We start from the raw sequence: 24,747 nt of genomic DNA, 5'->3' as shown, positions 1-24,747 counted from the left end.
ATGAACTGTGTTGTTTCTTGGTTCTGTTGACCACATTGTAGCCTAGCATATCGCACTGGGCATCGAACGATGATTCTATGGTGAACGTTGTTATCGGCATTTCACAGTGAGCAGCATTCCCCACATATGTAAACCACTGTCTTATTATATTCCTTTTTACATCTTTTTTTTTTCTAGCCAAACCACATCTGCATACTAGATGTGATGGCCCAGGTCCTGTGCCGGCATCAGTCAGCAGAGGTGAGCCTAAAGATTGGGGTTGCGCAGGTATTGTGCCCCTTGCCACTTGTCACCAGGCCTCAGCACCACAGGCTCCAGCATGGCAGGCCCTACAACCACGTAGGCGTATTTGCCGTACCACTGGTACTGGGATCCTGGGCTGAAGACGTACAGCTCCTCGAACCCCCTCCTGTGTAAGCAAATGGAGTTCCTCCTGCCCTGCAATTTTCGCACAAGAATTCGCATCAGTCTATCGACCCTGCATTTCTAGTTAAGTGTTTGCTGAGTTGAGCTGCTCGCTTGGTAGTAGCTAGTAAGGTGTTGCATCTGATATAACTGTATCGTATCGTAGCCGTTGACATGTGGGTCTCATGTGTCAGCGACTATATCACTCGTGCAGATGACGTCACCCCGTATAGTCCGCTTCCGTCGTGTACTCAGGCTTAAATCCTGGTGCCTGGGTCTCGAGCTCTTTGTTAAGAGTGGACAAGTCAGTGAACGCCAAAGTTCTCAAGTTTTTACCCTGTCGATGATGGTGAATTCCCTGGGCGCGTGGCTGTAGACCCGGCACATCTCCTCCGTCATGTGCTTGTAGTCGTCGTCCTCCTCGCCGTCCGGCTCGCCCGCCGCGCCGTGCGCCTGGCCGCCGGAGAGGACCATGTCGAAACCTTTGTTCGACAAGCGGTGCCGGGCTTTCCCTGCCGCGGACTGCCGTGCGGCCCCGTAGTCCGGAGGGATGATGCTGAACTCCGACAGCGCGGGCTCGACGCTCCGGTAGTCGGAGCCCTGGAGCCCCAAGGCGTAGGTGGCGTCCGGGGTGCTCACGCGCAGGTGGTTGGACACGGTGCACGACAGCGCCATTGGCGAGGACGAGGCCGCGTTGTTTGTTGCCGAGAGCTCCGTGGCCAGCGCCTCCGGGTGCAGCGTCACGACGCACCTCGCCTCGGCCGCGTCCCCCGGGGCAGCGGACGCGAGCTCGATCTGCAAGGAAACGCACTGTGTCAGGAGTGACCTCCTCGATGCGTGGCAGCGTCTCGCAGTCACCGCTGCTGTGGCGGGGCGCCTACCTCGATGGAGGTCGTGGGGTTTCCCCGGACGTCGCGGAGTGACCACGCCCCGCTCGGCGACCACCCGCCGTCGCCGCCCGCGCAGTGGAGGTCCACGGACACGCCACCGCGGATGACGGCCCGCCCGCCGTGGCCCGCGGCGACGGAGGTGTGGAGCACCTCCGTGACGGAGCCGTGCCACATGGCCGGCTTGTATGACGTGACGAGCCCGCTCGGGAGCAGCAGGTGCGCCACGCTCCCGTTGCGCAGCGCCATCTTGACGGCGCAGCTGATTCCCACGGCCTCGAAGCTCACGCCGTGGCCCGCGAACTCGGCGGATAGGTACTCCACGTTGATAGGGGAGGGACCCGCCGCTTCTTCCGCCGCCGTCGCCGGCGCCACTGCGCGCACCTGAGGAGCTGCGCTCACGAGCCGCGTCCTCTGGCTGCCGCCGCTGCCTAGCTTGGAGAAATGGCACAAGGCGATGTGCTTCCATGGGCGGGTGAGAGGAGCTGGAGTGGCATGGGGAGCTGTGGTGGCTGCAGGAGTGCAGAAAGCCGCCATGGCCAGTTCTTGCAGGAAGAGGCGAGTGGCAGTGTAGCCTTATCTGCAACTGCAAGTCTCTCGCTGAAATCAGCTTAAGTTTGAAAGGTGAGAGAGACAGAAAAGGTTGAGGAAAATATCTCTTTTTTCGATTAATGATGTCCTTCTGCACTCCTCAGCAGGATATTCTCAAGGCGCTTTTGTTGTCGTATTTGGGTTTGCCACCGCATTTTATTTGGCAAAATCGTTTTCATTTAGGTTTTCTTTGGAACGCTGAAAAGTTTTTCCACAGAACTGAAATTCCTAGAAGACCCATTGATCACTGGACGCTGCTAAGGCACTAGTGGTAGCATGTTTGACGGAACGCGCTATCATCATCATCTCCTACCCCTTCAACTTCCATTCCTGCAACTGTTGACATGCCACTACCGCTTCCCTCCCAGCTTCTACATATGGAGAGCGGGGCAGAAAGTACACAAACCCTAAATCCTAAGAATATTTTCTATGCTATCGGAAACATGTCAAACCTCCAATATGTCATTAAAAATTATCTTATTCTTTTAATATTGTAACTCTTAAATATATGTTCGTCCATGCCATTGTTGGCCCCTTAGGATGCATTTGGATGGCGGTATGAGGAGGGATGGGAGATGGCGGTCTTGATTTTTTTTGGGTGTTCGGTTGAGAGGTGTACATGGGATGGGATGGCTAGGAGGTGAATATTCCACCAATATGCAATATGAGCGGAACCGCTCGAATGGGTCGGATCGAGCTGCACGCAACGGATGAAACCCATCACGTGAAAAGCACGCATGATTCCCTTCACCTCCTGTATACAATCCTGCCCCGCAATGCATCCCCATTGCAAACCCTATCCTATCATCACCTCCCTCCCATTGAGAGGGACGGTAGCGGCACGCAAGATAGATTGGGGAGGGACAGCGGACAGCTCAAGCGGACGAACAACGGCGGCTGCAGCAAATCTTCCTCATGCATCTTCTTCCTAACCAAGCACCGCTCCTTCTCTGACAATCTCCTCCAAAACTATGGTAAACCCTTGATTATCTGCACTCGTACACGTATTGATTCCTCACCAAGTATTGATGTTGGCAATACTAGTGAATAAATTAGTAGTTGCCTGCTTCTGTGATTATGTTGGTTTAATTTTTGCCATCAAAATTTGCTTTGTATTGTAGATGGACAAGAGTACAAAGCTTTTGATTTATGGGGCTGCATCATACATGCTTATGTCAATGATGACCATGGTTGTTGAGTCTAGAAAAAGAAAAAGGGTTGCAAGGAGGGAAGGTATTAGTTACGGACCAATAGATGAAAGGGATAGGATGAGGTTTGAGTATCTAAACAATAAAATTTGGAAAAATGATACAATCTGTGTGAACATGCTTAGGCTTGGAGGAGCACATTTCTTCCATTTTTGTAAACTCTTCAGGGATTGTGGTTTGCTTAAAGATACTATACATATGTGTGTTGAACAACAAGTAGCTATGTTTTTAAATACAATTATTAGAAACATGTTAGTTGGAACAAATTATGATAGATCCAGTGAAATTGTGAACCGTTATTTCAATATAGTCTTCCATGCTGTTGGTGAGCTAAGGAATGAACTCATAAGGACACCTTCAATGGTGACCCTTTTTTCCCAAAGAAAATAGGAGAGAATTCAAGGTAGGATCCTTACTTTAAGGTATGGGGTTTAGATATAACTATTTTTCGGTTTTGTAGGTATAATACTGTATGGCCCCTAATTTTTTTGAGTTGTATTGTTTACCAAATAGGATTGTATTAGAGCAATTGATGGGACACATGTACGAGACTCTATTTCTAAGGATAAGGAACCTTCTTTTCATGGTAGGAAGTCATATACTACTCAAAATGTAATGACAGCTGTAGATTTTTATCTTCAGTTCACTTATGTCTTGGGTGGTTGGGAGGGGACAGCACATGATGCTCTAGTATTATGAGATGCTTTAGAACGTGAAAATAGTCTTCGTGTCTCACAAGGTAATAGATTAATTTTGTAGCTCAAATTTTACATAACATTTATTTACATATAGCAATGTCACCACATTTCATGACTAAGGTGGTTTGTGGTATTTTACCAGTACCCTAAACATTGCACTTTGTGTAATATTTGGTATTGAATTTGTATTTGAGAGTAAGGTATCAAACATGCCCAGCTTCGCTGTTATGTAAGCTCTAATGTCGCTTTGACAATATTATCTAAGCTATATTGAACTTTAGTAGTGATCATTGCTTAATGCTTGTGTTTGCAAATCAGTGTTAATTTTTTTATCATGTGCTTCCAAATCTGTACTATATGTTCATATATGCTTCCATCATCTTGCTAATTTATGCATATGTACTTTCTCTAAAGCTTATTTGTTGCCATGAATTACAAGTTGAGTAATGGTTGTTGTCAATTACAAGTTGGGCAACTAAGGTGTTGTAATGAAGGTGTTTGTCATCTTGAGCAGCAACAAAAAAGAAATTCAAATTCCATATATTCTCACATCCTTATAATTTTTGCAATATATGTTTCACCACAACATAGGGAGGAATCTCACCAAAGGTCATCACAACCACTTGTCCATCCTCATCCTTCCCATCAAACAAAAATTTGGCTCATCTCATCCCTCTCTAATTCCACCAACCAAACAAAAAATTGGCTCATCCAACTCACACAACCAAACAAAAAATTGGCTCATTCCAACCACAAAAATTAGGATGGTCCTAACCCATCCAACCTTGCCCTCCAACCAAACGGATTCTTAAATTTTATGTTTGTACATGCCATTGTTGACCATTTTCCATTAGTCAAGGACACATGAAAAGACCATTTCACCCTCAGATCCACATGTCATAACCTTCTGTGGCTCACATGTCTTCTCCTTTCTGTCCCCCATGGGTTTATTTCCATCTACACGGCTATCACACATCGACTCAATGCATCTAGATCTGACATCATTCTTGAACTCATGAGCCTAGGGAGCACAATAACCATGGGCCAGCCTTGTCCGCGGCGGCCACCAGCATGGACTGCAACCCCTCCAAGGATTACCTATAAGGATGAAAAAGAGAATGAAGATGGAAAGCATGATATGTGTAACAACTCAATTTCAATTTGCTAAAACTAATGGCGCTAGTAATTAGATATGCAATCAATAAAATTTGGCTTAGAAATAATTTCTATAGGTCCCTCTATTGTACTTGTTTAGTTTTTTCCTTAGTTTAGTTAGGGTGTTTCACATTTTTCTTGGTTTTTGTTGGTCTTCCTAATCAATTAATCAACAAAGGAATAATTGAGAGTTTGAAAATAAAAAAACATAAAAGGGAAACCGTGGAAAATACCTCATGGGCCAAAACCCTTCGTCCCTCTGGGCTCAGCCCATTTTCCTTTATGGGTCACACTGTCCTTCCCTCTCTTTCCTCGGCCCAACCTCTCTCAGGCCACTCCTTCTTTTCCCTTCGGACATGCGCGCGTCTGTCTCCTTGTTGGGCTGAAGCCAAGCCAGCGCAAGCCGAAGCCCACTCCCTCTCCCTGTTGGGCCGAAGCCAAGCCAGCCCAAGCTAAAGCCCACCCCCTCGCTGGCCCCTTTCCTTCTCTCTCCCGCCGACTACCTAGGCCCACCAAATCATCTTTTACCCTGAGTCCATCTCTGTTTCCTCCACGACACCAAGCCAATCGTGATTACCGCACCCAGTTCAGAGTCGATTAAAGGAAGGTAATTGCCCAAAAAAATCAAAATGGAACCGCATTGAGCCCCTTAACCAAATGCGAAGGCCTCAGGTTAGAAACTTGGAAACCAAAGTGAAGCGCCATCGAGAAAATCCTAGAGCTATAGTTAGGTACCCGTGAGTTGCAAATGTTCCTAAATTGCACACTTGGACCATCTCTAACGCCAGTGGCTGGTACGACGCCCCACTAAAAAACCAGGTTTTTTTTGCCACCTAGGATGATGAGTGCATGTTTCCCAGCTCCGTTGCTTGATAAAGCGTCGATGTTTTGCGTTTGCTTGGTAACGTAACCTACCCTTTTTTAAGCTCGACGCTGAGGTGCAGTTGGGAAAATCTATGACTGATCTGATTTTCCATCACAAGATTATACATGGATTACATAGACATGCATGCAAGTCATTGGGTTGTTGCACCTGCATGCAAGGTTGTTGACCATTCCAATTTTCCATCAACTGCCAGCCCATGCATGGATAAGCATGCATGCTTTCAAATTTCTTTGCATGAATAAGTTGTTCTACCAGCGGATTAGCCGTTGATGAAACTAGGTAGCCGTTTCATGTTGCTCTATATTTTCTTTCAAATTTGTTCATTGTTTCATTCAAATCCTTCAGCTCTTCTAGTTCTAGTTCCACAACCATTCAACCATGGATTCTCACTCAAAAGATAGCTTCATGGATTTGTTGAACTCGACTAATTTCACAGCCGAGGGTAGTCCATATCTAGAATTACTTTTACAGCCACACCGATTGTTGCCTCCCTTTGATGCAAACATCTCCTAGACTCATGAAGTGCCACAAAGTTCAGGATTTGCTGATGCGCCATCACAACATCATGTTTCTTCGGCGACTCCACCAAGCGCCCCAAGAGGAAGAAAATGCCGTACTCCATCATCAGTTCCAAGAACTCAAGCTCTGATAAGAATCCCTAAAGACAATGAAGAGCAGGAAATATGTAATGAAGGTCTCAACCAAGATGACAAGGATACAACAACCCGACGCTTCATATGGTCTGATGAAGACAACTCACGACTGGTAAGCATTTGATTTATGTTTTCGTTATTCTTTCTACATTCTTGCATTTTTACAAGATGCACATCTCTTAGATTACTTTATCTCTACAGTATTAGAAGTATTTGAGCTTATATGTAACTCGACAACCAAATTACTTAGCCTGCTAGCTAGAAAGAGAGGGTATTAGTTGATCTTGTAGTATCCAAAGTCTGCTAACTAGCACATTTTATCTTAAACAATCTGTTTTCTTTAGCCCTATGTACAGTCGTTGTCGTATGTGGTGTAGCGTGTCTGGCACAACAACTTCAATCCGATTTGTTGTAATCTATCTATAATTTGCTACTTGTAAGCCAAGGACTCTCGTACATCATCCTCACGTACAAATATATGATGATTATCACTTTCTCCACTCCTAATATTGTTCCTTGGACATATACAGATCATTGCCTGGCTCAAAAAATTGGTTGATCCGATTGGAGGAATGTCTAGCAAAAAGGAATGGTACTAGAAAGATGTTGCAAAGGAGTTCAACAGCATCAGTCCTGCTGACCGAAGAAGAGGACCCAATTCATACAAGGAACATTGGGGAAAGACAAATAGGAAGGTTTTCTATTTCAATGGTGTTTGGTGCAGGATGAGAAAGGTCTATGCTAGCAGCTAATCCGATGAACAGTTGATGGAAAAAGTTCGGACAAGTACAAGGAGGAGTGTGGTCACTGGTTCACACTTGACAACTGGTGGCGAGAGGTTCGAAACCAACCAAAGTGGAATAGGGCCTACCCCGAGAACAGAAACGAAGGTACCAAGGTGTCTAATTCGGATAACTTATCTTCATCACCAGAGGTGCATGTTGTTGGTGACGAAGTTCATCCTAGGTACCAGACTAGCAAAATCTCTTGCAAAAGGGAAAGGTAACACACAGTCATCCAGGAGCATGTCCCATGAAGATTTTAAGCTCTACCATGATTATTAGACTTTACAATCCTCTACATTAGCTAGGACGGCTGAGGTGCAGCTTCAAATCTCAAAAGATCATATTGAAGTGGCTCACTCACCGAAGAGAGCAGCCAAGGAGAATTAGCAAAGTAAAATTATGGACAAATACACTAAGCTTTTGACGGCTGACACAAGTAAGATGAATGGTTCACAGAGGGAGGAACACGATCGAGCTTTAAAGTTTTTTGGTGATGCTTTGCATGGCAACAAGAATTAATTGTTTATATAGCTACCACTTCATTATTAGATGTTGTTGCATTTTTTTTCACAAGATGTGTTTCCATTAGAATAACAACAATGTATTTTGGAACTTCATATTTAATAGTACTATAGATCTTGACATTGATCATGTAAGTAGCTGATCAATTTGTTAACGTATTTGACTACTCGATGCACTTGTAGCTCCAATAGTTGCACTGAACAACAACTTAAGCCAACATACACTGTCCTTCACATATTTGACGTAGTCTATGTCGTTAATACTCCCATAGCACTCATGCTGACATGCACAACTTCATGAATGAACAAGTCCATTGTGTGATATGTGCAATCTAGTATTTAACCTGCTCTACTGATACCTCTTAGTAGTGCACAGAAATATACCCTTCAAAATGTCCTACGACTCCAGTTCTAAATCTGAGAGTTCATATGACAATGACACTCCCTTCTTAGACTTCCAAAATGACACTGATGAAGAACTTGATGACAGTTTGGTAGATCATTTAGTATCGGTGATGGAGGAGCAAATTGAAGCACAACTAGCAGGTCCTTCTCATCGTCGACACTGCAGATGTAACAAGAGGTATATAGAGAGAGATCAGGAGGACAGCCATGCACGTATCTTCTCAGATTACTTTTCCAGTTCTCCTACATACACCGATGCTCAATTATGTCGTAGATGTCAGATGAGAAAGTCTTTGCTTTTGCATATCGTGAAAATCCTTGGTGAATGGTCACCTTATTTTCAACAAAGGAGAGATGCATTGAATATACTAGGATTCTCACCATTGCAAAAATGTACTACAGCTATGTGGATGTTAGGATATGGTTGTCCAGCCAATAAACTTGATGAGTCATTGCGGATTGCTGAAAGCACGTCAATTGAGTGCCTAGAGTATTTTGTGGAGGGTGTCATTGAAAATTTTGGTGATTAGTATCTTAGAAGACCTACAGATGAAGGCATCCAACGCTTGCTTCAGATGGGGGAGGGCCATGGATTTCTAGGCATGCTAGGAAGCCTCAATTGCATGCACTAGAAATGGAAAAAATATCCAATTGCATGGCAAGGCTAGTTCACTCGTGGTGATTATGGTGTGGCTACTGTCATATTTGAAGTGGTTTCCTCGCAAGATCTTTAGATATGGCATGTATTTTTTTGGTGTTGCAGGGTCGAACAATGACATCAATGTGCTAAATCAGTCACAATTATTCACTAACGTCTTGCAAGGTTGAGCACCTCCAGTCGAATTCACTATCAATGGAACAAAATATAATATGGGCTACTATCTTGTAGATGGAATTTATCCAGAATGGACTACATTCGTCAAAACAATCTCCTCACCATATAGTGCTAAGGACAAATTATTTGCACAGACACAAGAAGCAGCAAGGAAGGATGTCAAGAGGGTTTTTGGAGTTCTACAATCTCGTTTTCATATTCTATCTGACCCAGCTCATTTTTGGCATCGATCAACGCTAAGTAATATAATGTATGCTTGCATTATATTACACATCATGATAGTTGAAGATGAAGGAGGATTGAACTATGGTTTTGATTATGACCAAGGAACGACTTCCACTCCAGCTTGAGAGAAATGATGCTATTCGTGATAGATCAATGCATATCCGCTTGAACAAAGACTTAGTTGAGCACATTTGGCAACGTAATGGAGGAGTTAGAATCAATAATTAATAACATTAGATTTTAGTTCAAACATCAGTTTTTATTTAGAATTTACATTGATAATTTCTTTTAGAGTATTTAAATTGTAATAAAATGTTGCTATCTTATGATGTTTGTCCGAGTGATTGAATATGTTATTTCAATTTCAATTCGAAATGCATTTCATTCAACTCACGTGTTCTCGAATATTATGTGGTACATAAGCATTTTCATCATTTTTCTTTTACTCGAACTTGTATATGTACCTCTAAGACCATAATGATCATTACCGAGAGAGAGAGAGAGAGAGAGAGAGAGAGAGAGAGGGAGAGAGAGAGAGAGAGAGAGAGAGAGAGAGAGAGAGAGAGAGAGAGAGAGAGTATGTAGGTTGCTCAACAACAAGGATGTTCTTTGACTTTTGCATGGCATTTTCAGTTATATTTTACGGTTCTAGACCTTTCCATTGGAGAGCATGGGTGCCTAGGTGAGTGCTTGAAATGATTTAAGCACTTATACAAAGGTGCTTGCACTGAAGGAGATAATTTTTATGTGGGTTCTTGCTGATATGTCAACATTCTCTTTTTTGAGGCACCTTTAACGTAGGTGCTTGCATTGGAGATGCCCTTTACTTCCGTTACCATACTTTATGTTGTTTGCCAATGCTGCTCCTCGAAAGATCGTAGTGTTTAAAAACTTGAGACACATGAATCCAAATAAATAATGATTGTAGGACAGGATAATGATAGAAAAATACACTCTCATGTACACAATTGAATACATTCTCTCCATAATTTACAACACTGCATATCTTCAAAATTGTATGTCTCATGTAAAGAAGAAAACGGGTATATGTTTGATTCATAGTACCCATGAGTCCTTATGCTAGCAACCTTGTAAACAGCTGCATACGGAAATCGCTTGCTAATGTTAGATAGATAATGCCAATATAGAATGCCATTAGAGAGGTATTGTGACACAAATCTTAATGGTTGAGAGGCCAATAATCCATCCTTATAGGTAATCCATCCTTTTCTCCACCCGGATGTATGGTGCAAACTTGCTATCTAACTCAGGATTGAAAAAAATAAAAATGTTAGCACCTCCAACTATTATCTTGGTAGTTTCAGCAACTCAAGGACTATCAGACCATCATGAACCAAAAATATCATGCAAATAATAAACATAAAAATAACATAATCAAATGTCATTGATATCGATATGTCAAGCAGGAAGAACTATCATATTATATAGAGTTATAGATATCGTTGTCTAATAGAAGCAACATATGTGAAAGAATATAAGAACTATCAAATGTTCGACCATGAACCGAGAAGGCAAGAACATAGTACAAGCTTCACTTCAGATGCGACGAAGCGTAAGTTTGACAACATACATCAGCAAGGCCAAAAATTAACCAGGCTTACATGCTATTCATGGAAATGTTTTCACCGAAACATTGACTTCCAGAGAAGCAGATGGGGTCAGATATGGTGGAGTTGGGTTGCTAGCTGCTGATTTCTTACTCAGCCTCTGTTCATCTCAAGGGTAGACTTTGGTTTGTGATCACAATTCAGTTTGAATTAAAGTATGACAAAATAATGCAAGAGAAAAGGTGATGCTTTGATCACATATCCGTAAAAGTAACACAATAAGCCAGTCTCAAGAGGAAAATACTATCTTGGCAACAATCACATTCGAATTACCGAATGCCAGACATTTAGTTGGATCTTTTCCTTTTCACAAACAAGACAGCCCAATTGATACTAGGACCAGGAGTGATAAATCCAGGATTCCTAAAAAGATGCCATTTTTACCATAAACACTTGAGCTCAAGCTATTGAATTCTTTGCAATTCAGTAGGGGAAATCCAAATCTTGGTCAGATCCGACTACAAATCTAAAACGAAACCCATAGAACGCAAGAAAATTCCAAGGGATAAGAATTACCTCCTCTATTACTACTTACTGCACGCATGAACAAATCGCGCAACGCTATACGCAACAACACCCAATTGGCCAATCAGAACGAAACACCACAACGGAGAGGCAGGTGTTTGATCTTAGATGGAGCGCCTAGATTTAACGAAATGCCACCTCATATTCCCTAGAATATTCTATCCTTTACCTTTTTTTTCCTAATTTAATCTTTCGGGAGCTTGTTATTATCCGTTCCAATTCTAATTTGATCCATTCTTTCGCCAAATTTCATGAAAAATCATAATGCACCTAATTAAACTAATTTGAGTTTTTTATTTGGTTATTAATTAGTTTTTTTGTTTAGACGCCAAAATGCATCAAAAGTCGTAATACAACAAAAGCCTTCATGGGGAAAAACTTTTGCCGTGGATTGTTAATTAACAAATAATAGGTTATTTGGTGAGTCAATCTTTCAAGTTTGCTTACCAACTAATATTAACAAAGGATTCGTGTGAGCTGTACAGATTCTGCTCCCGAAGCTCTAGGCTTTAGCTAACCTGTTCTTCGTCTGCTCCGTTCTCTCTTCTCCGGAACATTCTATGGCCACAAACTGATCTCTAAAAATATGCCAAGCCTTCGTTCATAGTGGTTATTTTTTATTATAGAAAGTGTCAATCATAAGCTGCTAGGGATGGGGTTAATGACCGATTTGATTTGGTTTGCTTTCATTCTGTTTGATCTTTTTTTATTTGTTTGGGTTTGATTCAAGTACAGTCTTGAGGTTGCAAATTCTAGTGCTGGTACGCCGACGAGGCTACCCGAAGCAAGTCCTGCTTGATTTGTGTTATGCGGTGAGGGGATTATGGAGAGAAAGCTATGCTCCGTGGGGTGCGACTGGCTATCAGGCTGACACAAGCAGTGCAAAAGGCTAAGGATGTTGCTATGGGGTATAAGATCATTCCCAACCATATTCCCTTCATTTTGTTCTCTTTCTGATTCCCTTCTCCGTTCTTATTTTTTTTATTTTCTTTTATCTCCAACAACTTCCCTTCGAGAGAAATCACGAAGAGAAAGGAGAGAGAATCTCGTCCTGAAAGAAATAACTCTGAAAATCCTGTCGTGAAAGAAAATCGTTGAAACGTTGAAGGAAACAAAAATCTCTTCAGGACGAGATTTTTACCCTCGAAGAAAATCCGTTGAAGCTAACCTAATGAGAGCGTGAGGGAAGAGCTAGCTGGAGCAGTAGTGAAATTAGAGGAGTGTGATGCTGCCGTATGCACTCGCATTTTGCGTGGTTGTGACTTGTGATAGTTGTATGCCTGTGTCGGCCTTGGATGAAATGTTGTGATGACTGTATACTATCACTGTCATTAAAAAACCTTCCCTACAAAATGGAACGGAACCGCAAGAAACTCCCAAGAACCCATCCCTAGGGCCACAAGTAGCAATCCATTCACCTACTGTCCTAAAAAAGGCGGCTTCAATCAACTAATATATGCATTAAGCGACTGGCACTAAAAGATAAGCTCAATTGCTTCGATCTGCATAAACTAAACGAACCAGATAACACAGCAATTAACAAATAACGCAGTTATATCTAAGCATCGCGGCAAAAATGAATCACAAGTACACCAAACCCTAGAATATCCAATGCAAAAGGCACAGGCCTACCAGGTGACAGATGGCACAAGACAGGACAACGCCCAGCTCAAGGTAGTTGTAAACTAATCAAGACAAACGGGAGGCAAAGATACAGACTAGGCAGAGTATGGATTAAGGCAAGGAGATGGCCAACATCTCATAATTCAATGACAAATGAAGTATAACATCTGCTGAAATGAGACTGTCCATTTTTGTTTTTATGATGCGGGCTAGCATACTACGGGTCGCTGATCGTCACTTCAACCTCCACGCCTGGTTCGATGGTGATCGAGGTGATCTGCTTGACAACATCCGGTGAACTGACAAGATCAATCACCCTCTTGTGCAACCGCATCTCAAAACGATCCCAGGTGTTGGTACCTGAAATAGAGTCATATACTTAATGTAACAAAATGAGAAAAAAAGGAGGAACATAAGATATATTACATCAATGTATAACTTGCTGCACACTAATTTAAAGAATAACATTGCACGGGGTTAGAAAATATTGACATCCATTCAGGCACAATGATAATAAAAACATCAAGATATTGCAAGTGATGAACTCATGAGTAATGATAGGCTGGGCTTCAGTTTTAAAAAGCTCGATTTTGAGACATCAAATGTATCAGCATAAACATATGGCATCATCATCTGCTCAGCCCATCCACAAAAGCAACAAAATCATTCTGTGAAGATGACAAAACTCCGACATGTTAAAGCTTCCAGATACCAAATTCTTCCTGTGATTACATGAGTGCCATTCAATGTAACAAAATGGCAGACCAAAAAACCAAAATTTGAAGTGTTTGTAAAAATTCACAATGGAACATATTCAAGGCATACGAATAAAGGTGCATATTTTATTTTCAAGAAAAAAAGACACATCCCACAGAGTACATGGAAAAGAGAACACCTACTGAAAGGAAAATGTTTGAACAACAAATATAAAGCATTGGATGGGCCAACCACCAGTTTTAAAAAGCTTGATTTTGTAAGTCCTCAGAAAATCTCAGCAATAACTTGTTTTAGAATCGTTTGGCCAGCCCATCATAAACAAAAATGCCCACAAAGACAGTTAACAAGGTCCTAAAAGGAAAACATGTGTTCCTAAAAATTCAAATTGTAATTGAATTAAATCATGCCACTCCAAAGGGAAAATATGGTTGAGATAATGCATAAACTTCTAGAGTATATAAGGCCACGAAGGAGCAGAACTAGCTCTCAATGTCACATCCAATAACTAAACATTTTCATCAATGGTAGAAAATTGCTACATATGATGGATAACAACCAGCAATAATAACATGAATACGAAAAACAAATTTTAAAACAGCACCATCAAACAACAAGCACTAATGTTACTTTGAACCCATGCAACAACCAGAATGCCCTCCATACTACACTGCACTATGATAGGCCAAGCATCAGTTTTAAAAAGCTCGGTTTTAGAGACATCAATGATGTAACATCTCAGCAGCATCTCCTTGTTAACATCACATGCTTGGCCTACAATTACTGTTTTCCCAAAAAAAATAATAAAACAAATGTTCCGTAAATCAAAATAATAAATGCACGGCGATGATACGCTAAGCATCAGTTTTAAAAAGCTCGATTTTTTAGACATCAGAGACCCTAAAGATCTCAGTCGATGAAAATGTTAACATCACCTGCTCAGCACATCATCGCAATTAACAGCTCTAAATATCCAACAAACCAGACGATTTCGTGACACATATCAAGGATACATTACAGTTGGAATGGCAGAACCAAGGCACAGTAACTAATCACACGCAAACTAAAAACGCGAGGAGGTGAAGGGAAATGAGAGGTCACCTTCGCCACAGGGAGACTTCCTGGTGGTGATGTTGAGCACCTTGGTGGGCATCCGCACGGGGCCCTTCAACCTGAGCTCCTTACCCTTGGCTCCCTTCACCAGATCGCCGCAGACTGCTCAGGCCGCAACGAACATGGGTCAGTTCGATCCAACATCGCAGAAACCAAAAAAGCCTCAACCTACAACAGACCGTAACGGTGGATCGCGCGTTACCTTTCTCGAGATTCTTGACGCTCCTCGAGGAGAGGGTGATGCGGATCCTGTGCTGCACGTCCTGCACGCCCCCCTCGAACCCCGCCTTACCGGCCTTCATCGGCGGCGCGTACGCCGTGTCCGCCGCCGCCATTGCTCGCAGGAGGAGAGGAGGGGATCGAGGGCTAGGGTTTCGCCTTTCGCCTCGTGAAAGCCGGAGGGGAGGTGGCGGCGCGAGGAGAATGCTAGGTTTTGAGTTGAGCGCGGAGGCGGGTTTATGTAGAGGCGGCAGGTAGAGGTGAGACCTGTGTGGCCGTTGGATCGTGTGGTAGGGGAGATCTGACCGTTGGATAGTAACTTGTTCTTTCGAAGCCAGTGTTCCTTCCTGTTGCGCCAATGACAGTGGGCCCGTTGATGAGTCCCCGGAGAGGACTAGTTTTTTTAAATTAATACTAATTTAATAGAAAATTGCAAAAATATTATGTGATTTTGAAAAATTGAAAAATAGTACTCTGTTGGCATTTCGTGAGTCGACATAGTGCTATTTTAGCAATTTTTTGAAAATAGATATTATTTTTATATTTTTATTAAAAAAATATTATTTAAAAAATTCCGGAGAGGACCAACCACTGGTCGAGTTCAGAGACCGGTCGTCCGCCATCGGCTCATGCTCTCCCTTCCCTTCCCTCGAATTTGTTTTATTCTTTTTCATAGCGTTCACATTTGATATTGTTTAAAAATACTCTATCTACATTTTTCATGTATATTTCAAGTATGTTTCGGAATCTAGTCCGTCCATAAAAAAAGATCATAAAATATACATATTTTGTTTGTAAGTTCTTAACATTAAAGTTTCTGAGGTTTCCAGTGACGCGCAAGAGTCCGGTGTTTTTCAACTGCTATAATGTAATTGATAAACTTGCTTTAGATTGAGATGGTTTCCCGCTTTTCATTTTTCTAGCATGGACATTTCCGTGATCCAAATATTGCTCTGTCTGCGTAATTCCGTGCTACGAATATTTTCCTGTCGGGTTCACTTGTTTCTTCACAATAGCACATTGCATTAAGGTTCAGATGCTTGTCACTGGTTCAAAACCCAAAAAAAGACTCAGATGTTGTTATAACTTATAACTTTTATAGCAGCAACATATAAGCATGGTTCACAAAACCAACGATAACCGAGTAAAAATCACGATAACCGACCATCTCGGTTCGATCCAGTTTCAGAAACCGAACGGTAACCGAATTTGAATTCAAAAAATTTGAAAAAAAAATCTTAAAAAAAAAACTATACACAATTCTAAGATCTTCTGTGAAAAAAAATTCAAAAATAATATCGTTTGCATCATATTCTATAGGGAGGAAGTTTGAAAAAAATGAAACGTGCGGCTCAGTTATTAACTTATATTAAGGAAAAGTTTAACATGCAAACACATTTTTTTTATAAAACATATCTTAAGAGGATCTTTAAAATTGATTTCACTTTATTTAGAGTTTTATTGATTTCTGTATAATTTTAACAAAGTTTACAAGCATAAAGTGAATATATTAAGAAACAGCATTGTAATTAATTTTTTCATGTCTACTATTATTTTTCATATGTAAATCATAGTATAAATAAACTAATAAAAGTGGTTTCACTAATTTTTGAGGTGTGATGGGTCAGTTATGAATTAATCTAGTCGCAACACATTTACACAATCCTTCATGTTACAATAACTAATTCATGAGTTCATGTATTTTTAAAAGACATAGGATCATGTAAGAAGACTAACAAAATTAGTTTCATGATGTTTGGATTAGCAAAGAGTAAACTATGCATTTAATTTGGTTTAATAAATACATTTTCTCACAGAAAATTTTGAACTTTTTTATGAGTATAAATATTTTTATCATGTATATCATGTTACAAGGAAACCAACAAAATTTGTTTCACTTCATTTGAAGCTCAAATAAATTAGTTATTGATTTTACAAGATTGAGATATTTTTTAGATTTTTTTGTTGAACTTCACTGAAAATCAAGAAAACCGCTCGATAAATCGAGAAAACCGAGCGGTTACTGATAATGCGGAAAATTCGAGAAAACCGCTCGATAAATCGCAAAAACCGCTCGGTAACCGGTCCAAACCGACCGGTTACCGAGCGGCTAAAATCGCGATTTTTTCTCCAAATTTCAAATTGTACCAAATGAATTTTGTCCGAATTTTTTTGAATTTCCAACCGGTTACCACGGTAACCGTGACTTTTCAATTACCGCCGGAGCTCGGTAACCGAGCTCGAGTTGGGTAAGCCGAACCTTGCATATGAGGTCATTTTTGCAAATCAAGTCATTTGAACTGTACAAAGACAGCAATGGTTCCTATCAGACTTGGAGCAAATGCAGGATAAAATAGGAAAAAGGCAAGAACTCAAGCAAGTTCAGCAAACACCCCAAGTGAAAACCACTTTATGTTTATTGCACTGACAATAGGAACTGAATTACAAGAACTAAGGCACATCGTGACATAAAATTGCCAATGTTTACCAAAACCAGTACCCAATTTATTCAGACTCACTTCGTGAATCATCGAATGGTGATCAAGTAAAACCGAGGTAAGTAGAAAAGCATTATTTGTTACAGGCCTAAAATACAACTCACGCTCCAATGCAAGCATCCTCTCCCTCCTTTTCAAGCTTTGGGCATAAGACCTCGATGTATAGTGCTCCTTTGCAATTGGCACCAATGATCACCAAAAAATACTGTAATCTTACAAGCTCTTGGCATCCCTGATAATGCTCTCCACAGTGATACCATACTCCTTTAAGATCTTCCCAACAGGAGCACTTGCACCGAATTTGTCGACACTAGAGTTGGCCAACTGGGTCGGCACGAGGTCCGCTACTGTAGATACGGTCCACGCATGGCCTGAGATCACCAAAATCGGACATTAGGGTCAAAAGTTATCGACGTTTTTCAAAGTGTTAGCTGTGCTGATTTAGGAAATTCCGATGCCAGTTCTGATGTGTTGGAAGTTCCGATGCTAGTTCTGATGTGTCGGAACCTTCGATTTTTAGAAACATGGTACTCTCGGATTTGAGTTGTTTTTTGGATCCGAACATCGGAAGTTCTGATGTGTTGTTTTTCCCTGGTCCGGGAGTGAGTTTCGCCTGGATTCAACCGTTGGGATACATGGGATCGGATGTTCCGATCTGGGAATCGAAAGTTCCGATATGTGTAGTTTGAGTTCAACGGCTAGTTTTTTAGAGTGGGGTATAAAAACCCTTTGCGTGGTGGCATCTCTTTGGAAGTTGGTTGGCTACCTTTGTGTTGCTTGTGAGAGGTGTTAGAACTTGGTATTCCACCTTTAAGTGCTCCCCTCACCTCTATATGAAAAATTTGTGAGAATCAAGTATTTATGGCTTAGTGAGGATAGAGTGAGGTGTGTGGAGCTTGGATTGCTCGTACATGTCACATTAGTTTCGTGTGTTTGAGCACTCGACGTTGATCGTGCGCGAGTTCGGGAGTTTGTTACTCTTAGAGACCACTGTCTCCTATACGGCTCGGTGGTAGATTGTTGGCAATCTTCTCAAGTGAAGATTGTAAGGAGGCCCAGAAGTGGTTGCGGAACTCACCATCTCCGGAGTGGAGCAAGAGTTGGTCATAGTGGAAACGATGAGTATTTTGTGCAACCTCGTGAGGAAAAGGGTTGAAAGAGACTCGGCTCAAGTGTGATCGAGCTTTCTCAATGGAGATGTAGAATATCGGTGAATATCCAAACTTCGGTAACAGATCATTGTATCTGTATTTCCTTACTCTTGCACATTACATTGATTTAATTGCTTGTATATTTATATGTATGTTCATTGAGTTAATTTCGTGAGATTCTATCTAGCTATTTTTAAACATATCAGAACATCCAATGAACAGTCACATCGGAACATCCGATGAATAGTGTTGGACCTTCCGATTAGAGTTTCTTCATATCTTGTTAGATTTGAATAATCTTTATCACCTTAGTGTTGTAACCTTCACATTTGTTTAGGGTGTCTGTACACTAGTTGAGTCTAGCATATTTAAGTCTTTTCACTTGTGAAAAATCTGTTAGTTTATTTCCACTTCTAGTTTAAGTCAACTATTGAAAAAGGGGATGAAGTTTTCAAACGCCTATTCACTCTCCTTCTACGTGACATCATTATCATTTTAATTGGTATCAGAGTCAAGGCTCTCTTTTATTGCTTTACCGTCTATAGAGTAAAGATTTTGACTAGTGGATTAGCACATATAGGACCACTCATATTAGATGGCTCAAATTATTTTGAGTGGAATACTCACATGCTTACTATTTTTTGAACTTTTAGTTCTCAAATAGGGCGAGTTGTAGATGTGAGTATTTCTCCTCCTAGTGATCAATTCATATCATTCGATGAGGAAGATAAATGCATGCATCTCAATGCTTAAGCTACTAATACTTTATTCAATGCTTCGAGCGAAGATGTATTTGACATCATCATACCGCTAGAGAACGCTCATCTCATTTGGACAACGCTTAAAGAAATATATGACAAGTCCAAATGGGATGAAGAATATCTTCTTTCGGAGATGTCATTTGGAGAGTGATACTTTATCATCACATCATGAAGAGTACCAAATGGTTTTCTCTTTTGTCCAAGAGAATGACACTTTGTTATCTACCTTACCAATTGAAAAATCCGAACAAAGTAATAATATGGTCAGTGGGATTAGTAAGTGTCTAATCCTTCATTTGGACTTTAATAACACTAGAAATGAAATTTCCAAATCAACTAGTGTTGTTAACCCTCACATATCATCTAGTGCAAAAATGCATATTTATCATGATGATATGGTTATTTATCCTCATAATGATGCATCTATTTTCACTAGTACTTGTAAGACTAATACTTTAAATAAAATATAAGTCTATAGGACACAAAGCTTAGGTGGAGAGACTACAAAGAAAATCAAGAAGAAGGCTCCACCTAGGAGAAGATCAAAGACAAACAAGATGTGCTATACATGTCGCCAATATGAACATTACAGCATCAATTGTCCTCAACTTGGAAGTAAAGCATCGACTTTCTCAAGATGCTCATCTCCTCACTCCGACGCACAAATATGCCTTATGACAAAAGGTAAAAAGAAAGCGATAAGTGAGGTTGAGAGTGATAATGCTAGTAATGATGTTAGTAATAGTGATGAGTTTGAGTTTGATCTTTTGAAGAAAAAAAGATATGACTAAAATGATTAAACTCATGATTATAATAAAGGCCAAGAGGAAAACCTCGAGAGGTCAGAGGAATGCTTCATAGAGAAAATTGAAAAGCTTAATGCCTTAAATAAGAAATACGAAAAACTTAAATAATCTCATAGCCAAATTATTGGGGGATAATCCCTGACAATTAATTATGGTATACCTGACGACGGACGCATTGATCTACGTTTCCTATGGGTGTATCTCAAAATAGACTCAAGAACACCATGATTTATTCAGGTTTAGACCTCCCGTGGAACAATAGCCCTACATTATGTATATTGTCTTATAAATTTGGTGAACTTGTTACATAATATCCTCTCCTCCTCCCCAAACCAGGTCTTCACCCCTTTATATATTAGGGGAAAAGATGTTCATACAAACGGACCGTACCAAAACAAGTGACAGACCTACGCCTGACAAAGCCTATCTATTCCTAGCTCATCATGACAGTGGGTAAGCACGCCCACCCCACTCTGGTCGCTCTGTATGCCCTGTATCATCACCAAACGTCATCACGCTCACCAGTAAGATCATCCCACAACATTAAATACTGCGGGATGGATCACTGCAACACCACATCTGCCTATGACCTTTCTCACCGAAAGGGAGTGCCTGGGGAAGGATAGCATTAAATGAGATTTGATTGGTCAGGTGAGTACCTACTCTACGACTAGCAAGGGATATTGCTTTGCGACCAGAGGGCTAGTCGCACGAGCCTCGCCCTGGTCACGCGATGAGGCCATGGTCTTGTCAATACCTACTGTCGGCTGACACCTAGTGGCACGGGACCCGCTTTGTGGGCCCCCTTACCCATTACACCGACACAAATGATTGCACAAAGTGATTCTAATTCACCCAAGAAACTAGAACCGAAACGTTTGTAGGAGAATTCATGTCACACCTCAAAAACCCTAACCTAGTTATTAAGCATGCATATGCATCATGGCATCATAATTCATGTTTTTGGCTTTTGTTTTATGTGTTCCAAAAACTTTTGAAAAGGTTAGATCTTTAAACGCCTCACTTTTTTCACCTATGTTGTGAGTGGGAATTGTTTGAAGGTGGTTAGATAGCCCAAAACCATTTAGAAAGGAAAAGGAGAAGAATTGGAAGAAACGGGGAAAGGAAAGAGAACTTTCAGCATGTGGGTCCTGCCCGCAGTCTGATCGGGCCTCCCCGCAATCAGTCCGCCAGAGCTCAGAGGCTCCACTTGAAGCCATCGACCAACTCTCACTGACTCTCTCTCTCTCCCTCACTCACTCCCGATTCATTTCTGTCCTCGAGAGAGAGAGAGAGAGAGAGAGAGAGAGAGAGAGAGAGAGGGGGGGGAAGCAAGGAGAGCTCCCCCACCATTCTCCCACCTCGAGCTCAATGGAAGCCGAAGATTGAAGGAGGAGGTCACCCACGCGTTCCCAATGTCATCCCCAAACTAGTCCCTAAGCATCCCCCTCGCCGGAGCAAGCCCCAGTCTTCTTCCAAATCTAGGCTAGTTGAAGTATCCCAGAGCTGATCTACACATTGGAGCTTCCCTGGAGCTGGCAAAACCTCAAGAAAGTTTCCCCACACCAAAGTGAAGCTCCCCAACTCGTTTCCCCTCGTTTTCCTCACTCCCCGTAGCCAAAGGATCGAGCTCCACCTAGCCATGGATGTCAATCCATGGGACCCAAGATTTTGGCCCCGTTCATGTCACTCAAACCACCTAAAATAAACCCCCTAGTTACATAGAGCATTTAGGTGTCGACCGTGGACAAAGGCATCGCCTCGTCAAGTACCACCGACCGAGCACAGCGGTCTGATAGCGTCTCATAGAGGTTTGACTGTCGGGTATCAAACCGACACACTTCTCAAGAGTTTGACCGCCCTTCCCCACGGTCCGACCGACACTCCCAACGGTCTGACCGCCCATATTAGCGTTTTGACTACGGTCAACTCATACAGACCTATTTTAATGCAGTTTACTATTTTACTAAAACTTGTAAAATTCATAATAAATTCTTTATAGCTCCAAAAATTGAGAAATCAATTATATGGATTTCATAATAATTTCCTCTACCTATTAAAAATATATACATTCTTGAAATAGTTAATTAATTTTGTAAGATGAATTAATCATGTTAAAACTTCATTAATTCACCATTAATTCTTTACAAGTTCAAAATTGGTAAAACCTTTCACCAATTTTGCTAGTCTTCTTATGATATGTGCTAAATAGGAAAAATGTTTTTATGACAATCCGTGTTACATCTTGTTCATGAACGTGCATCATGAAGTTTACTTTATGTCATTTTATCATGTTTATTGCGATGTATTTTCCTCTTTTAGTGATCAACAAACCAAAGAGTGATGGGTTTTCTTGAGAATATTTTGTGGTTTATATTGATTTGAAGCAGAGCAAAAATGCAAGCATCTATCATATTTCTCCTAGATTTTAATGAATTGTTGGTCAATTTGTTAGATCTTGCAATATATCGTATATGCATGTTTTTAGTGAGTCGATGTTGAAAATCGGGTAGCACCTATCTTGTTGCATATGTTCCTACCTTGGTACATTTATGATCTCAATCCTTGTAACCTGGGGATAACCATATTGATGTCTAATTTAAAATTTATACAAAATGCTTAGCAATGCATAGGTCATCAGTAGAAGTCGAGCAGTGAAACATTCTATCGTTCGCGAGCTATATGCTTAATTATTTTCACGAGGATAATGATGTTGGGATGAAGAGTTTATGAGAATGATACGAGATGTGGGCGGTACTAGGGGTAGGTCAGGAGAAGAACCCCGATGTCATAGACCGCTTGCATCATTTAAGCACCGTTCATTGACGTTGTTGACTTAAGTACCTCTCTGTACTACCACATATTCGTATATGTGACAGATGAGCCAATTATAATAAGTCACCGCATTCATTTGATTCATGCGCCTGGTATGTGAGCGAGAGGGCTTGTGGAGGCATATGAGATTGCTCCGGAGTAGATCTAGGTGGCACCCGCATACTCGGGCATAGGAACAATGGTTCGGGTGGGTACGTGAACGGTTGTCATGTGAATCATCGCTTGCAACTGATGGGTTGTATAAAGAGTGGTCTCGTGTTGTGTGGGTAAAAATGTACCCCTGTAGGGTATAAATTCAATTCGAATTGTCACACTCACAGTTATGAGCAAGCTTAATATTCATTAAACGTCACCGTAGAGTTTCGATTGGTGGTATTATGGTTATGTGGGATGAGATGAGTTTATTCAGTTATGTTCTATGTTGAGATAACCATATTCGTATATCAGTTATGGTTATGTTCTTATAGTTAGAATAGGATAGCATAAGAGTTAGGATATGTAGGTGCTCACATGTTTAAGTTGTAACTTAAATTGCATTTCACATAATTCAATTTAATCTTGTGGCATATTCCTTGCTAATTCATCCAAATGTATTATCCTTGGAGTTGGGGATATATATATGTATATTCATATGTGTAAGTTTTTGGAGTACATTCGTATTCACCGTGCTTTTGTCGATTGTTTTGCAGGTGAAGTTAGGTGATGTCTATTTGTATCCCACTGAGAGTGGTGTGGTGACATTAACTTCAAATCTTGGTCAGTTGCCTTGTGGGCAAATGACGTCACCGGTCTTTATTTTCTTTTAGATGTTTATTTCGCTGTGATTTATGTATATTTACACTAGATAATACCTTGTCATTTGTCTAAGTTATCAACTTGTAATCATTTGAACCCTCGTTTAATTGTGATGTTGTGATGTACATATTGGTAGAGATATATGTTGAATAATAGCTTTTATGGGAATTATCCAAATACACACATTGGGACTATTGATATTGGATTTGGGTTAATCATTGGTGGTTACGATTGTTGTAATGAGATGTGAGTTAGCACATGACGAGTCGAGAGATGGGCGCATGCTACCTCACATATTATTAAGTAATCGTCATAATGATTAATTCGAATACAATTTGGATGCGTGCTAGTTTATTTTAAATTTTTATTTAAAAAATATTTTAAAATAGAAAATTTCCTTTTACCAACCTTTGTTAGTAGAGCTACAAAAATCTCATTAAAGTATACTTTTATGTATCTATTTGTAACTACACACATGTTTCACATGTGTGACATCAATCTAGGATATATTGATCCGAATAAGTAAAAGAATATAACATCACAAGAAAGATATTTGCATATATGAAATTTAGAATATGATCATGTAATTTCAGAAGAGAGAAGAATGATAAGTACTTAGATGGGAGGATGTAGGGGACCGCATCATTCAAAATTGGCCATTCATAGCAACACTATGATGAGGATCAAGATGATGATCGATTTGTGAAAGAATAAAAATAATTATCGTAAAGTATCTTGGTGTAAAGATAACATGATGGAAGCGACCTTCGTGGTAGACAGTGGTGGAGGCGATATGTGGGCGACGACGCACCCTCTGGACAAACC

At 40.9% G+C, this 24,747-nt stretch overlaps 2 protein-coding genes and 3 non-coding genes across 5 annotated transcripts; all 5 read right to left on the bottom strand.

Annotated features, from left to right (window-relative positions):
• Positions 1-125: 125 nt before the first annotated feature.
• Positions 126-1,895, bottom strand: LOC133915454 (protein NDH-DEPENDENT CYCLIC ELECTRON FLOW 5-like). Its single transcript, XM_062358612.1, has 3 exons — positions 1,287-1,895; positions 742-1,200; positions 126-438 (listed from the first exon to the last, which is right to left on the bottom strand). Exons 1-3 carry the CDS (start codon positions 1,827-1,829, stop codon positions 247-249), a joined length of 1,194 nt encoding a protein of 397 aa, XP_062214596.1. The 5' UTR covers positions 1,830-1,895; the 3' UTR covers positions 126-246.
• An 11,162-nt stretch (positions 1,896-13,057) lies between these two features.
• LOC133915453 (small ribosomal subunit protein uS10) lies at positions 13,058-15,295 on the bottom strand. The gene is made up of 3 exons (XM_062358611.1): positions 15,060-15,295; positions 14,846-14,959; positions 13,058-13,390 (listed from the first exon to the last, which is right to left on the bottom strand). The coding sequence occupies exons 1-3, from the start codon at positions 15,190-15,192 to the stop codon at positions 13,248-13,250; spliced, it is 390 nt and encodes a 129-aa protein (XP_062214595.1). The 5' UTR covers positions 15,193-15,295; the 3' UTR covers positions 13,058-13,247.
• Positions 13,594-13,669, bottom strand: LOC133917205 (small nucleolar RNA SNORD36). Its single transcript, XR_009909612.1, has one exon. It is a non-coding gene; the product is annotated as a small nucleolar RNA SNORD36 (small nucleolar RNA).
• On the bottom strand, positions 14,431-14,515 carry LOC133917206 (small nucleolar RNA SNORD36). Its single transcript, XR_009909613.1, has one exon. It is a non-coding gene; the product is annotated as a small nucleolar RNA SNORD36 (small nucleolar RNA).
• Positions 14,600-14,685, bottom strand: LOC133917204 (small nucleolar RNA SNORD36). Its single transcript, XR_009909611.1, has one exon. It is a non-coding gene; the product is annotated as a small nucleolar RNA SNORD36 (small nucleolar RNA).
• Positions 15,296-24,747: the final 9,452 nt, after the last annotated feature.

The sequence above is a fragment of the Phragmites australis genome, chromosome 4, assembly GCF_958298935.1.
Source record: "Phragmites australis chromosome 4, lpPhrAust1.1, whole genome shotgun sequence".
NCBI classification, from domain to species: domain Eukaryota; kingdom Viridiplantae; phylum Streptophyta; class Magnoliopsida; order Poales; family Poaceae; genus Phragmites; species Phragmites australis.
Note: the sequence above shows the minus strand (reverse complement) of the source record. Positions and strands in the feature narration are given on the sequence as shown.

Bases quoted from the DNA above. Each gene is read 5' to 3' on its own strand.
- LOC133915454 (XM_062358612.1), bottom strand. From the start codon at position 1,829: ATGGCGGCTTTCTGCACTCCTGCAGCCACCACAGCTCCCCATGCCACT. The intron at 1,201-1,286 runs GTAGGCGCCCCG...GTTTCCTTGCAG, and splicing joins ACCCCACGACCTCCATCGAG to ATCGAGCTCGCGTCCGCTGC. The intron at 439-741 runs GTAAAAACTTGA...CGAAAATTGCAG, and splicing joins AATTCACCATCATCGACAGG to GGCAGGAGGAACTCCATTTG.
- LOC133915453 (XM_062358611.1), bottom strand. From the start codon at position 15,192: ATGGCGGCGGCGGACACGGCGTACGCGCCGCCGATGAAGGCCGGTAAG. The intron at 14,960-15,059 runs GTAACGCGCGAT...CGGCCTGAGCAG, and splicing joins CGTCAAGAATCTCGAGAAAG to TCTGCGGCGATCTGGTGAAG. The intron at 13,391-14,845 runs GTGACCTCTCAT...ACTCTATTTCAG, and splicing joins GAAGTCTCCCTGTGGCGAAG to GTACCAACACCTGGGATCGT.